At 48.0% G+C, this 12,443-nt stretch overlaps 2 protein-coding genes across 2 annotated transcripts; one reads left to right on the forward strand and one right to left on the reverse strand.

The window, feature by feature from the left end:
• The first annotated feature begins 460 nt into the window (after positions 1-460).
• LOC120696775 (E3 ubiquitin-protein ligase PUB23-like) lies at positions 461-2,096 on the forward strand. The gene has a single exon (XM_039979758.1). The coding sequence runs from the start codon at positions 510-512 to the stop codon at positions 1,770-1,772; it is 1,263 nt and encodes a 420-aa protein (XP_039835692.1). The 5' UTR covers positions 461-509; the 3' UTR covers positions 1,773-2,096.
• A 4,442-nt stretch (positions 2,097-6,538) lies between these two features.
• Positions 6,539-10,913, reverse strand: LOC120696776. Its single transcript, XM_039979759.1, has 5 exons — positions 10,701-10,913; positions 8,610-9,848; positions 8,311-8,523; positions 8,095-8,219; positions 6,539-7,374 (listed from the first exon to the last, which is right to left on the reverse strand). The coding sequence occupies exons 2-5, from the start codon at positions 9,818-9,820 to the stop codon at positions 6,854-6,856; spliced, it is 2,070 nt and encodes a 689-aa protein (XP_039835693.1). The 5' UTR covers positions 9,821-9,848; positions 10,701-10,913; the 3' UTR covers positions 6,539-6,853.
• Between the last annotated feature and the right edge of the window lie 1,530 nt (positions 10,914-12,443).

Raw genomic sequence — 12,443 nt, forward strand, 5'->3', positions numbered from 1 at the left:
ATCTTACTATTTCAGAGCATTAAATAAAATTTATTTGCGAAACTTTTTGCACGGATGAGTTGTAAATCACAAGATGAATCTAATGAGTCTAATTAATTACTAATTAATCCATAGTTAGTGGACGATTACTGTAGCACCATTGTTGCAAATCATAGATTAAGTAGGCTTATTAGATTCGTCTCGCGATTTACAACCCATCAGTGCAAAAAGTTTTGTATAAATTTTATTTAGTACTTCATGCATATATTCAAATATTCGATGTGATGTTTTTGGACGTAAATCTTTTGGATCTAAACAGGGCCTAACATAACAATGCTCCTGTTATTTTTTTTTCAAAAAGTATTTCGGCTTTCAATTTTTCACAAAAGTCAAGGTCAACCCCTGGTATGCAGTGCACCGCTTCACCAGTTTCGCTATATAAAGCGAGCGAGCAACCCCAAGCCTCATGAGTCATGTCCGTGTTCAGTTCCAACTTCCATTCCAAGTCACGGTGCTGGTGGTGATAGATAATGGAGGAGGACATGGGTGGCATGCGTCACCACTTGATGTGCCCCATCTCGCTGCAGCCCATGCAGGACCCCGTCACGGCGCCCACCGGCATCACCTACGACCGCCGCGCCATCGAGCGCTGGCTCGCCGCCGGCCACGCCACCTGCCCGGTCACCGGCCAGCCTCTCGCCCTCGCCGACCTCACCCCCAACCACACGCTCCGGAGGCTCATCCAGTCCTGGCGCCCGAGTTCCATGCCGGCGGCCGGGGCTAGTAGTAAGCCTGAGGGTGCAGGGCTCCGGCAGGACGACGTCGCCAGGAAGCTGCTGTCCACGGCGTCTTGCCCGCCGGTTGACGTGCTCCGCGAGGCCGCGGAGGTCGCGGCACAGAACGACGTGGCGCGCCGGAACATGGTGGACGCCGGTGTGCTCCAGCGCGTGCTCCGCCTGGCCGTGTCGCGCGCCAAGATCAAGAGCTGTCACGACGACATGGCCACCATTACGGCGTGCCTGTCTCTCGTCCGTGCCCTTGCCATCTCCGGGGACGAGCTCCGCCCCCTCGTCGCCGACAACCACGTTCAAGAGCTCGTCGACGCGGTGACGGACGTACTGGTAGCACTCGTGCCCGGCCCCGGCGACTCGGCGAGAGCGAGCGCGGTGCAGCTGCTGGACGCCGTTACGGAGGCGTGCAGCGCGCAGGTCCTGGAGCGCCTGCGGCCGGAGCTCTTCCGCGCCGTCGCGGTGGTGGTGCGCGACCGTCTGTCCCCAAGCGCGACGCGGTCCGCGCTGCGCGCGCTCCTGCACGCGTGCCCCGTGGGCCGGAACCGCGCGCTGATCGTGGAGGCCGGCGCCGCGCACGAGGCCATCGAGCTAGAGCTCGACGCGCCGCCGCCGCCGTCCGCGGCGTCCGCGGCGGCTGGCAGGAGGGCGGCGGAGCTGGCCATGGCGCTGCTGGCGGAGCTGTGCGCGTGCGCGGACGGGCGCGCGGCGGTGGCGGCGCACCCGGCGGGCGTCGCCGTGGTGGCGCGGCGGCTGCTGCGCGTGTCCGCGGCCGCCGACGCCTGCGCGGTGCGCGTGCTGGCGGCCGTGGGCGGCCGGGCGGCGTCCCCGGAGGTCCTGCGTGAGATGGCGCGCGTCGGCGCCGTGGGGAAGCTCTGCTGCGTGCTGCAGGCGGACTGCGACGCGGGCGTCAAGGAGACGGCCAGGGCCGTGCTGAGGCTGCACTCCGGCGTCTGGAGCGGGTCGCCCTGCGTCAGCGCCTACCTGCTCTCTAGATACCTCTAGTCGTCGCCATTAATGGCTGCGACCGTGGTGCGAGTATACAGGACAAGTATCTGCAGCCAAGCACTGCAATTCTTGCAGTTGCAGAGCAACAAACATGTTGATTACTGGTAGTTGCAACTAGCTTGTAGTAGTGATATTCATTGATTTTGTTGGTTGATCGATCAAAACTTTGCTGCCTGAAAATGGTTGTCCATCAATCCGTCACAACGGAAAACAATCTTTACTTTCTTAGATAGAATAGAGGAGTCATTTTCATTTTTTTGTGATACAATACAAACCTGTAGTGCCATCATATCGGATTGTACAAAGATAGATTTGAGGCCTTGTTTAGTTTCCCGTCAAAAATTTTACACATCAGCACATCAATATTTAGACATATGCATGATGTATTAAATGTAGACAAAAATAATTGGTTTTCACAAATTATCTGTAAATTGCGAGATGAATCTTTTAAACCTAATTAGTCTGTGATTAGATAATAAATTGATATAGTAAACATGTGCTAATGATGTTCTGTACTTAGTTTTGTGATTAGTCTATGTATAACATCTCAAATGTAAAAGATTCTATTTTAAAAACTTTTAGTAAGGAGAACTAAACACGGCCCGAGAGAATTCAGTTGGACTGAACTTTGGCAGAGAAGAGTCAAAGACAACAATGTGCCCCGCCTCTGGATTCTGGAAGGGTCCTGCTGGTCCATATCGATGGAAATTCAGTTTTTGAAGTCACCCTCTCTTGCACCGTGATATCTGGAAATTTGTAATGTTTCACACTCTCCCCTCTTCGAATTCAATAGCCTGATGAGCTAGACGGTTTGCCAACCTAGACCACATGCTCGAGCGCTCACGGTCATACATGTCTTCAGTTTTCGAGGACTTCAGTTCCATTGAATCATCATCAGTCTTTGTTTGTTTTGAGAGGTTAAATTTTAGTTCATGTCACATCAAAGAGAATCTTAGTATTTAGAAGTATTAAATAAATGCTAATTATAAAACTAACTGTAGAACCCTAGAGCTAAATTACGAGATGAATCTAATGAGATATATTAATCTATGATTATCGGATAGATACTGCAGCATCACTGTAGTAAATTATGGATTACTTAGGCTCATTAGATTCGTCTCGCGAATTAGCACTCAGCTGCCAAAAAAAATTTATAAACAGATTTTATTTTATTTTTTTCGAACCGAGGATTAACCCCATTTCCATTAAGAAAACAGAAATACAGGAGTTCACTGCCCACAGCAGTACAAGAGAAAAGAGCGAAGGGAGAGAACGCAACCCTCCTAGCCTGACTTGATTCAAGCAAGGCTACAGAGGGGTGGGTAGCAGGCTTAGGCTTCCTAAGCGAGTACCCCCCAAGCGCAAGTCTGAAGTGAACACAATCAGCTTATTACAAAATTCACAACCGGACGTCTACTTAAGCCACCCAGAAAAAGATCAAAAGCCTGAGAGGGAGCGAGAAGACACTACTGCTGCTCCTCCTGGTCACTTGCGTTGTCCTCGATCGGCCTGAGTTGGAGGCGATGGTTGTACTGATAAACAGATTTTATTTTATACATTAAAATAGTAAAATTCTTTTTATGTGACGGGGACTTAAAAAAAGTTCGTGGAAACAAACAAGCAAAGCGTACGCTAGATCCGATGGCACTGCACACGTCTTTCTTTGTTCACTGTTCCAAGTCTACGTACCACCAAAGTTGGACATTGTATTATAGAGCAGCCTAGAGATTTCGCCAGGTTCGTGTCATAGCCATGGTTAACCTAACCGGTGGGAACCGGTCCGGTTTGACCGGTTACCGGTCAAACCGGTCCGGTCCGGTTCCGGTTCCGGCCGGTACCCAACCGACCAAAATTTAAATTTTAAATTTGAATTCAAAAAATGAAAAATTCCCAAAAAATTCCTAAAAATACTTCAAGGTGTGATGAATCTAATGGTGTCAAATTTTCTCAAAAATTCATTCATTTAGTATAGTTTGTGGGAATTTAAAGTTAAATCAAAAAAGAAAAAGAAAAAAAATGGGCCGGCCCATGAAGGCCCACCGATCAAACCGGTCAAACCGGCCGGTAAACCGGTCAAACCGGTCGGTAAACCGGTAAAACCGGCCGGTAAACCGGTTGCATGTGAGCTTTTGAATTTCAAACCGGCCAAACCGACCGGTAAACCGGTAAAACCGGCCGGTAAACCGGTCGGAACCGGTTGCACGGGAAAATTTGAATTTATTTGAATTTGGATTTGAATTCAATCGGTTTCCACCGGTAACCGGTCAAATCGGTCTGGTAAACCGGAACCGGAGCCCGGCGGTTACCGGAAACCGGTTGGGAAATAAAACCCTGGTCATAGCACACTAGATATAAGGACTTGACTACACAGTCCCCATAGAACGTAGAACACGGATCCTGCTACGGCGGCTGGAAAACAATGGGAGGGCACACGTGGTTGGTAGCTAGACCGTACACACGCTGTTGCACACTGTCCCGTTTGGTTTTGTTAAATTTTAAGAGGACCTCGTCGTTCCATTATATTAGCCATAACAATGATTATTGGCTCCTCAACTAGCCGTCTTAAGCCGCCTCGGTGCTTGAAATGCTGGGCACATTACTAGTATTTGATTGAATTAGTATTGACGAAAACTTATAACTTACTCCCTCCTTCCCTGTTTATAAGGCATACACGTATATCAAGATTCAAACCTTGTCATCTTTGACCAATAATTTGACTATTAAATTTTTATTTTTATAATGCAAATTTCATATGATTGGATTCATAATCAAATATATTTTACAATGATTATAAGTTTATAATCAAAAGTGATATAATATATGATAAATAAATGGTCAAAGTGTTGTTTAGAAGACCGTGTCATGTTCCACCATGCCTTATAAACGGGGAAGGAGGGAGTAATACATAGCCGGGCAGCAGGCCAGGAGCAGGTTTGTGTGAACGATAAGCGAGAACGGTGGCGGGAAGAGGAGGCTAGCTAGCGACTGGTAGCGTTGTTCAGAGAATGGACACGAAATTGACTACGCGCCGAGATCATATTCACACTGTCGCATGCATTAACGATAGATCGAGGGAGTTATACAGCTCCCCATGCAAACACACGTTTTCAGCGTTCAGATGGAATTATTGAACACACGGGGTCAAGAACATAAGGTCATCCATCGAATACTATAGTAACTACTCCCTTTAATTTGGGCTAAAATATAAGGCAGATTGGCATAGTTTTTGAACTAGTCTTTGGCTCTAAATTTTTTGCATGCTACGATATTTATAGCAGCAGAATCATAACAATGTTTAGGAATGTACTTTTTAAATATCAGTTCAATGATGTAAAACCACGTTACTAGGGCGAGATTAGCATATTTCTGAGTAAGATAGCAGTGTAGTAAAACTGTAAGAGATGTAGGGCGAGATTCAGGATTCTCTATTCCTAGGGAGTAGAGGAACTCCTCTATGGGAGGACGTGGCCCCTGGTGTGGGCCCGCGCGCTCCACCCAGCTCTCGCGCCTGTGCTAGGACAGCACGGCGGCACTGCGCCCATGCCGCCACTGCTCGTCGGAGGAGGGACGAGGGGAGGGGCGGCGCGGACACGCCATGGCCGCCGCCATGGATCCGCCATGGATGCCGGTCGGGGAGGGAGAGGGATGACGGGATCCGCGCGGAGCTCGAGCCCGGCCACGCGCCGCGCATCCCGCGGCCTCCGCCCGCCGCGCCGCCGAGCTCGAGGCGAGCCTTCGCCGCAACGCCGAGCTTGAGGCGCCCGCCATGGTCCGTGAGGCCGGTGCGCGGCGAGGGGGCTCCGCCGCACGCGGAGAGGGAGGACGCCGCGGCGGAGCTCGTCGGCGGAAGGAGGAGGCATGGGGAGGGGCCGACCGGAGCAGGAAAGAGAGACGGGGGCGAGGCGGCGGAGAACGCGGCCGTCCGCGTCTGCCTGCACTTCCGACGTCTCCCCCTGCTCGCAGTCCGCCTCCTCCGTCGCGCCGCGCGGGCCTCCGTCGCCGACGCGCACGGGGCTCCGCGTACGCGTCTGCCGTCGCCGAAGCTGCCCCAGGCCCATGGTCCACCGCCGCCGCCGCCGCCCCCTGCTCACGCTCCGCAGGCTCCAGTGCTGGAGCTCCGCCCCCATGGCCCGCGCCCCGCTGGCGAGGGAGAGGAGAGGGGGGGGGGGGAGGCCGCCGCCGCCATGGCCCAAGAGCAGAGCACAAGCGCGAGCAAGGAGGGAGCAGGGAAGATGGAGGAGGGAGGTGGCGCCGGTCGAGGCGGGAGGTGGTGCCGCCGGATCCAGCCCACTGCTGCAGCCATGGAGGCCGGCGAGCTCAAGGGGCGGTGGCGGTGGCGGATGGAGCAGAGGAGGGGCGGCGAGAGAGCCGGGCGGTCGGCGGGGAGGCGTGGCCGGACCACGCGCGGCTCCGGCCGCCGCCATGGCCTGCGCGGGCACCCGCCATGGGGAAGTGGCCTGCGAGAGGGGCGGAGAGATGGGAGAGGGAGGAGAGAGGGGGGGCGGAGGGGATTGGGTAGGAAGGAGGAAAAAAATTATGATAAGTGGGCCCCACATCAGGTAAAGGAGAGATGTAGAGGATGGATGGGTGCAGGAAAACTGAGTATAATGGAGAGAATCTCGATGACCAGACTAGAAATATTCTTTTAGAGAAGAAAAATAGAGGAAAATGAGTGTGAATAGTCTAAGTGGCCAGCGGGCAATGCAAAGCATTCAGAAAACACAAGCTGATGTTAAATAGTATTTACATCTTGGTCTAATAAGTCGAAACTAGACTTGGACTAAGGTACACTTCGTCACGTTACTAGGAGTCTAGGACGAGGTACAAACTGCGAAATGTGAACTCCCTACTGCAGCCTTCTCTGAAAAGATTGGCACAGAAGGTGTGGTACAAAGGCAGTAAATACTCTCTAATCCAAGTCCTGCTCCTGCTCAACATCCCCCGAGCTGCTTCATCAATGAATAGACCCCTAGTCCGTATCGTCTTACTTGGACAAGCTAGGCATCCTTCTGCTCATGCCGACAAGGGACGCTGGTTGAGGTCCGATTCCATAGAGCACAGCACTTATGCTCTTACCCCTACTTCTGCACGGCAGTAGCCATGTTGCCTGGCCAAGATTCGGCACCCAAACTGTCACCCTCCATAGCAAATACCAATACACCTTCATGTTTCATCTCTTGAACAAGTTGCTCAAGTTTCGGAGTCCGTCGCGCGACAAAACCCATAAGCCTGCCTGCGGGAAGTCCCATACATGTTGGATCAATCTGTCCATGGTTTGCAGGTGATGTAGCAGCATTAGTAGCAACTGGAGCAGCTTCAGCTTCTGCTTGTGTCCCTTCATTAGGAGCTTTAACATCAAAGCTCATGTTAGGTGGCCCTTTGACACGACTAGCTTCAACTTGAAGGCCTTTAATCGGCAGATTGTTCATGGTGCTTGTCTTCAGAATCATTTCATCCTGCTGGTCGACCAAGATATGCCACTGTTTTTCCTTCTCTACCTCATGTGCAAAACGCTCTATAGCACTTGGTGGTTCTGCAGCAACACCTTTATCTTCTCTAGGCTTGAATACTCCCCACAGGTAGTATTTTCTCTGAAATGCTGCACATATAAGAGAACATTGTGATCGAATGATCACGGAAGTAAAAAGTACAAATGCAAAGACTTAAATTTGATTAACCTAAGCAGATACTGATTTGGAAAATTTAAATTTGATTTATCAAGAACAGGATATCATAACTACTAACTAGTATTAGGCCTCGAATGGATGGTATCCATGAACTCACCTTAGGCTAGGCTTAAAGTTTAGTCTATTAGGTGATCCAGATAGGTGGACTAAAATGTAGGCTATAGTTTAGTCCATTAGTCCTTAAAACCCACTTAATTTGGACTAAACCAACCAGCAAATCAGGGGCGAAGCCAGCCGAAAATGGAGACGAGGTCTCAACTATCGCACACCGGGGTCTTCGCCTTTAGAGAACAGTGATGAACAGTAATTCCCATTGAGTTTTTAGAAAACCATAGGGGTCGGCGGACCCCAACGAGCAAGTGTAGCTCCGCCACTGAGCGAACTGCTAAAAAAATCAAAGTACCCCTCACTATGCGCATGCAGGCACAAGGGCAGAATAATCCAAGGGGGAAAAATATGATATTTCTAAATTTTTTATGTGTCCCCGTTAAAGTTTAGTCCATGGATCCAAACAGGCACGCACTAAAGTTTAGTCCTAGGTCATCCAAACAGAACCTTAAATCTTACAGGTTAAAAAAAAGCTTCATCAATTGAAGAGATCGCATTTTGACAAGAGAACGCGCTATACATACTTTGGTGGCGATTAGGCAATAAAATAGATGGGAATATCAACATCTCAACATCACCAATAATAGCCTGCAAAACCAAATCATCCTCTATGACTTCTTTAATTAGTTGATCCATGTCATTGTCTTGCCTAGGAATTGAAAAAAAAAGATTAGGCATTTTACTCTTACAGAAAGGAAGGTAGAAGTGAAGAAAAGATATGCAAAGGTTAAGTAAGGCACCTCATATCAAGAGGAAAGAAATACATGCCAATGTTGCCGTCATTTGGTTTCAATGTTTCCCATGCCTTAGGCCACACCTCCAACCTTGAAAACCTTTTCAATTCAACCAATGGAGTCAGTTGTCTGGATAAACTCCACACTTCCTCACATGATTTGTTCGACAAATGTCCAGCCACTGACATGTATTCCTTCCCATCTATTTTAAATATTCCGCTGTTGACATAAACAACCAAAACATTAGAACAAAGATGAAAGAGTACAAGAATACTTCAAATTTATTATTGGAGCAACTATTATACCTCCAATGAGGTATGTCAATGGGCTTCGAGCAACAACGTTGTTGCTCGACAAATAATGGCACGAAGACTTTAGCATGACCATCCTTCAAAATAGTGGCTTGTGACATAGATCTAGCAATGTCATCTTCCACACCCATAGGACCAAAATCACCACCACCATATTCTGCTCCTTTCTCTTCATCGTTACTTGTCACACATCTTTGTTTCTTCCTCGGCCTACTAACCATATTATTTCCTTGAAAATCTTTACTATCATTAAACTCAATTGTCTTAGGGTTTACTTCCAACGATGGTACCTTCCTCTTCTTAGGCATGCCATTATTGGTGTTTCCATCACATTTAGCGACTTCACCCTTGTTACTCAACTCAAAGTTTATCTCTGTGAGCCCTCTTTGGTCAGCATTATGGAGAGAATGGCCATCTTCCTTATGTAATGCCTTATCTCTTCGGCGTCTTGAAAGATCCTCATCAAACGTTTTGGAGGAACTCTTACCTGAATTTCTAAGTCCTTGCATCGGTTGGTTACCATTCAAAGACTTATTATCTTCCGGCTTATGAAGAGCACCATGAATGTCAAGACCTCCACTTGCATGGTCTTTACAATTTCCTTTGCTACTCTCAACTCCAACATGTTTTTCCTTGCATTCATCTGAGCAATTATTCTTAGAAACCACGAGCTTATGTTCCATTAAGGTATTAGGTTTTTTTGGAATTGCAGACAAATTGGAACTCTTTGGTAAATCCAATTTCTCAGTACCATCTTTTCTAACATTGATGGCTTCCCCTTGGTCAAATTTTGATTGCTCCTTCGATCTCTTGATTTCCTTGTGAGCCAATTCCGGCATAGCCTTCAAACGAGTCGGCGGTGAAACTTTAGGAACCTCTACTTTCTTCTTAAAGGGATGTGGTTTCTTCAATGCAGCATCCATATCTTCCCATGACCTCAAGAGAGTAGAAATCTTTTGTTCTTCAGAAGAAATCAAGTGACTTTTCAAGCTTGAGGTAGGTTGAACTTGATTTGACTTGCTATCACTTTTTCCCATTATCCTAGCTTCCAATCGACCAGTGTTACTATTCTTCAAAGGATATTGTTTAACGGGTAGTGGACCGACTCTCATATTTTCCTGAGTTTTCCGGTATTCTTTTCGAGACTTCTTTAAGATTTTAGACACCTCTTGTCGAGGCTTCCGTTGCGTTGGGCGAAAAACCATCTTATTGATTGATGGTAAGCCAAATTTCCTACACACATGAAAAACGAACTATGATTATACTGTATCAAAGTGTGTTACTACTTGCTACATATAAAATTTTTATGCGTACTTAAAAAAAGGAATGTACACCGAGGAAAGTGATTGATGAATTTGTTGCTCGACTCCATCAATCACAATCACATAGCCACCCTCAAAGTAACTCCCCTACACTAGAAAGTATTTAAGTGCTCAACTTGTAACCAAACAATTGCATTTTGTAAAAAAAAAATAGTGAGATACATTTGCAAGCTAGGTACCTAAAATTAGATATTAAGACACACAACAAATATTTATATTTGGTTGCCTAAAATGCACATGAAATTTTGTAGTAATATATGTATGTGATAGCCATCTCCTTGACCACGCTAGGGGACCGTATGCCGACACTTAGGCTCATCTGTCACAAGTACGCATTCATTGGTTTATGAAGATGCTGATATGTACAGCATGAGCTCTGTAATGCAAGCACACGGTCCACCAAGAGTAGCATGCATATAAAACGGATCTACTAATAATCTCAGCCTCTCTACTCTAGATATGTTGATTTTGGCAGTTTCACGCTTTTCCAATCAGTTGGTAAGTTAACCGCCGTGCCCCAGAGCATATATGATGCTCGATTTCCATATCCTCACATTAGCAAAAGAAATCTCAATCACCTCCACTTGCACCGGCTAATCCGGTGCAACCTGTACCTAAGTGACTAATAGATGCGCTAGTTAAGCAAGTATCAACACAAGCACACCCGCATAATATCAGCAATAAAAAGAGATTTTGTCCAGTAAAGATCTGAAAAGGAAAAGGAGACGGACAAAAGATAGATGAGAGAGAGAGAGAGGCATACCACGATCTGCCGGCTTTCGCTTGATCTCCAGTAAGGAAGAGACGCCGGAGATGAAAAGTTGAAAACCAAATCGACCCTCCCGAGAACTAACACCGGCAGCAACACGCGTCCCCAACTATCGGTGGCCAACAGCGGAAACTGGGGTAGCAGCGAGAAGAAGACCCCGAGCGAGAGCAGAGGCGAGACGAGAGGGATTCAGACGAGATGGGGAGAGGAGAGGATAGATGAGCGCGGAACCGGGTGCGCTGCAATCCCATTTATAATAGCGGCTTTGCGTTTGAGGCGGTTGTGTATCGGGAACGGCCGGGTCGTGCGGGACACGGAGAGCCGGGCCGCGGCGATTTGGAAACGGAGCCGGATGCAACGGAAGGCGAGCGATCCGTCCGCCCAGAAATCAATCTGCCGAGATTTCATCCATTCCGTTTCGGTTACGATCCAGGTTTCCGATGCACGTGGGTCGCGTGGCACGTCTTCTCTGCACGCACCGTCTCCCATCGTGGCACGTCTTCCTGTTGACACGAGTCGAGCAATATCAAAGGGTACAAGTAACAAATCAGTTCATTAGTATCGCTTTCAATTCAAAGCAAAGTTATCTCCTTTTTTTTAAAAAAAAACAAATCAGTTCATTTGCATGCTGTGCGTGTATATTCCAGCCTCTTGGCTAGCTCTGCAGCTGCTCGCGCCGCGGGGTGAGGTGACACCAGCCGGCAGTTTCCGTTGCACGTTCGCGGATACCTTAGAGTAAGTTTAATGAATTCGCCTGCTCGCGGGCGTCGCTAGATTGAGTTGCGCAGCGGTAGTGTTGGACCCCCGCCGTTTTAACTCCTCAATTTCGACGTGGAAGCGGGCGAGAGGACAACTCTGCTGTCAAATAGTGCACATCGCTGGCTCAATCGGGCCTCTTGCGACTCGCCTATTTTTTTCGCCTTCTTTCTCTCTCACCCACGTTGGATCTCTCTCGCTATTCACCCGTTACTTATACTTGCTCTTAGTCTTACTGCCGGGATCGGTCTGCCACCCATTGACACAAGTCGAGCAATACCAGTTCATTTGCTATGCACAAGGCTGTGTTCCAAATATATCCCTGACCCTTCACGCAATTAGGCACGATGCAGCGGATGGAAAAGCACCGATGCGTCCGGCGAAGATTCCGCACGCCACGGGCGCCGCTTCGCTCTGCACTCGCGCTCCGCCGCAGCCGTTTGTATATGTGGAGTGAACCGGCGGTGTGTGCTAGTGGGCCGCCGCTGGTGCCTCCGTGCCACGCGACAGGGTTCCCTTGCGTTGCGTTAATGAGACTTGACTAGACGAAAGGCCTTGCAGCCTTAGGGTTTAGGGTCCAGCACGAGCAGTGCCCGAGGGATTCTGACCCTGAACACGCCAGAACGACGGCTCCAAAATGGGTTCTGTTAGCGTCCGATTTTTTTTTGTCTCAAAATAAGTATCGCCCGATCTAGATGAACGAATGAGCGAAGGCGGCATGGTGCCACTACCCTCCGACCTAGAATATAAGATGTGGTTAAATTTGACACGTTCATCAATAATAATAATAATAATAATAATTAATTTTTAATATTTTCTATAATATAATATTTGTAGCAACAAAATTATAGTTAAAACAAACTATATTTTTAAGAAGTCATATGAAATATTTTTAAATATAAATACGATAATTCGATTGTTACGAGACAAAAATTTTAATTATACAAGATTAATCGTAGGTTAAAGTTTTAAAAATTTGAA

Source organism: Panicum virgatum, chromosome 3K, assembly GCF_016808335.1.
Source record: "Panicum virgatum strain AP13 chromosome 3K, P.virgatum_v5, whole genome shotgun sequence".
Classification (NCBI taxonomy): domain Eukaryota; kingdom Viridiplantae; phylum Streptophyta; class Magnoliopsida; order Poales; family Poaceae; genus Panicum; species Panicum virgatum.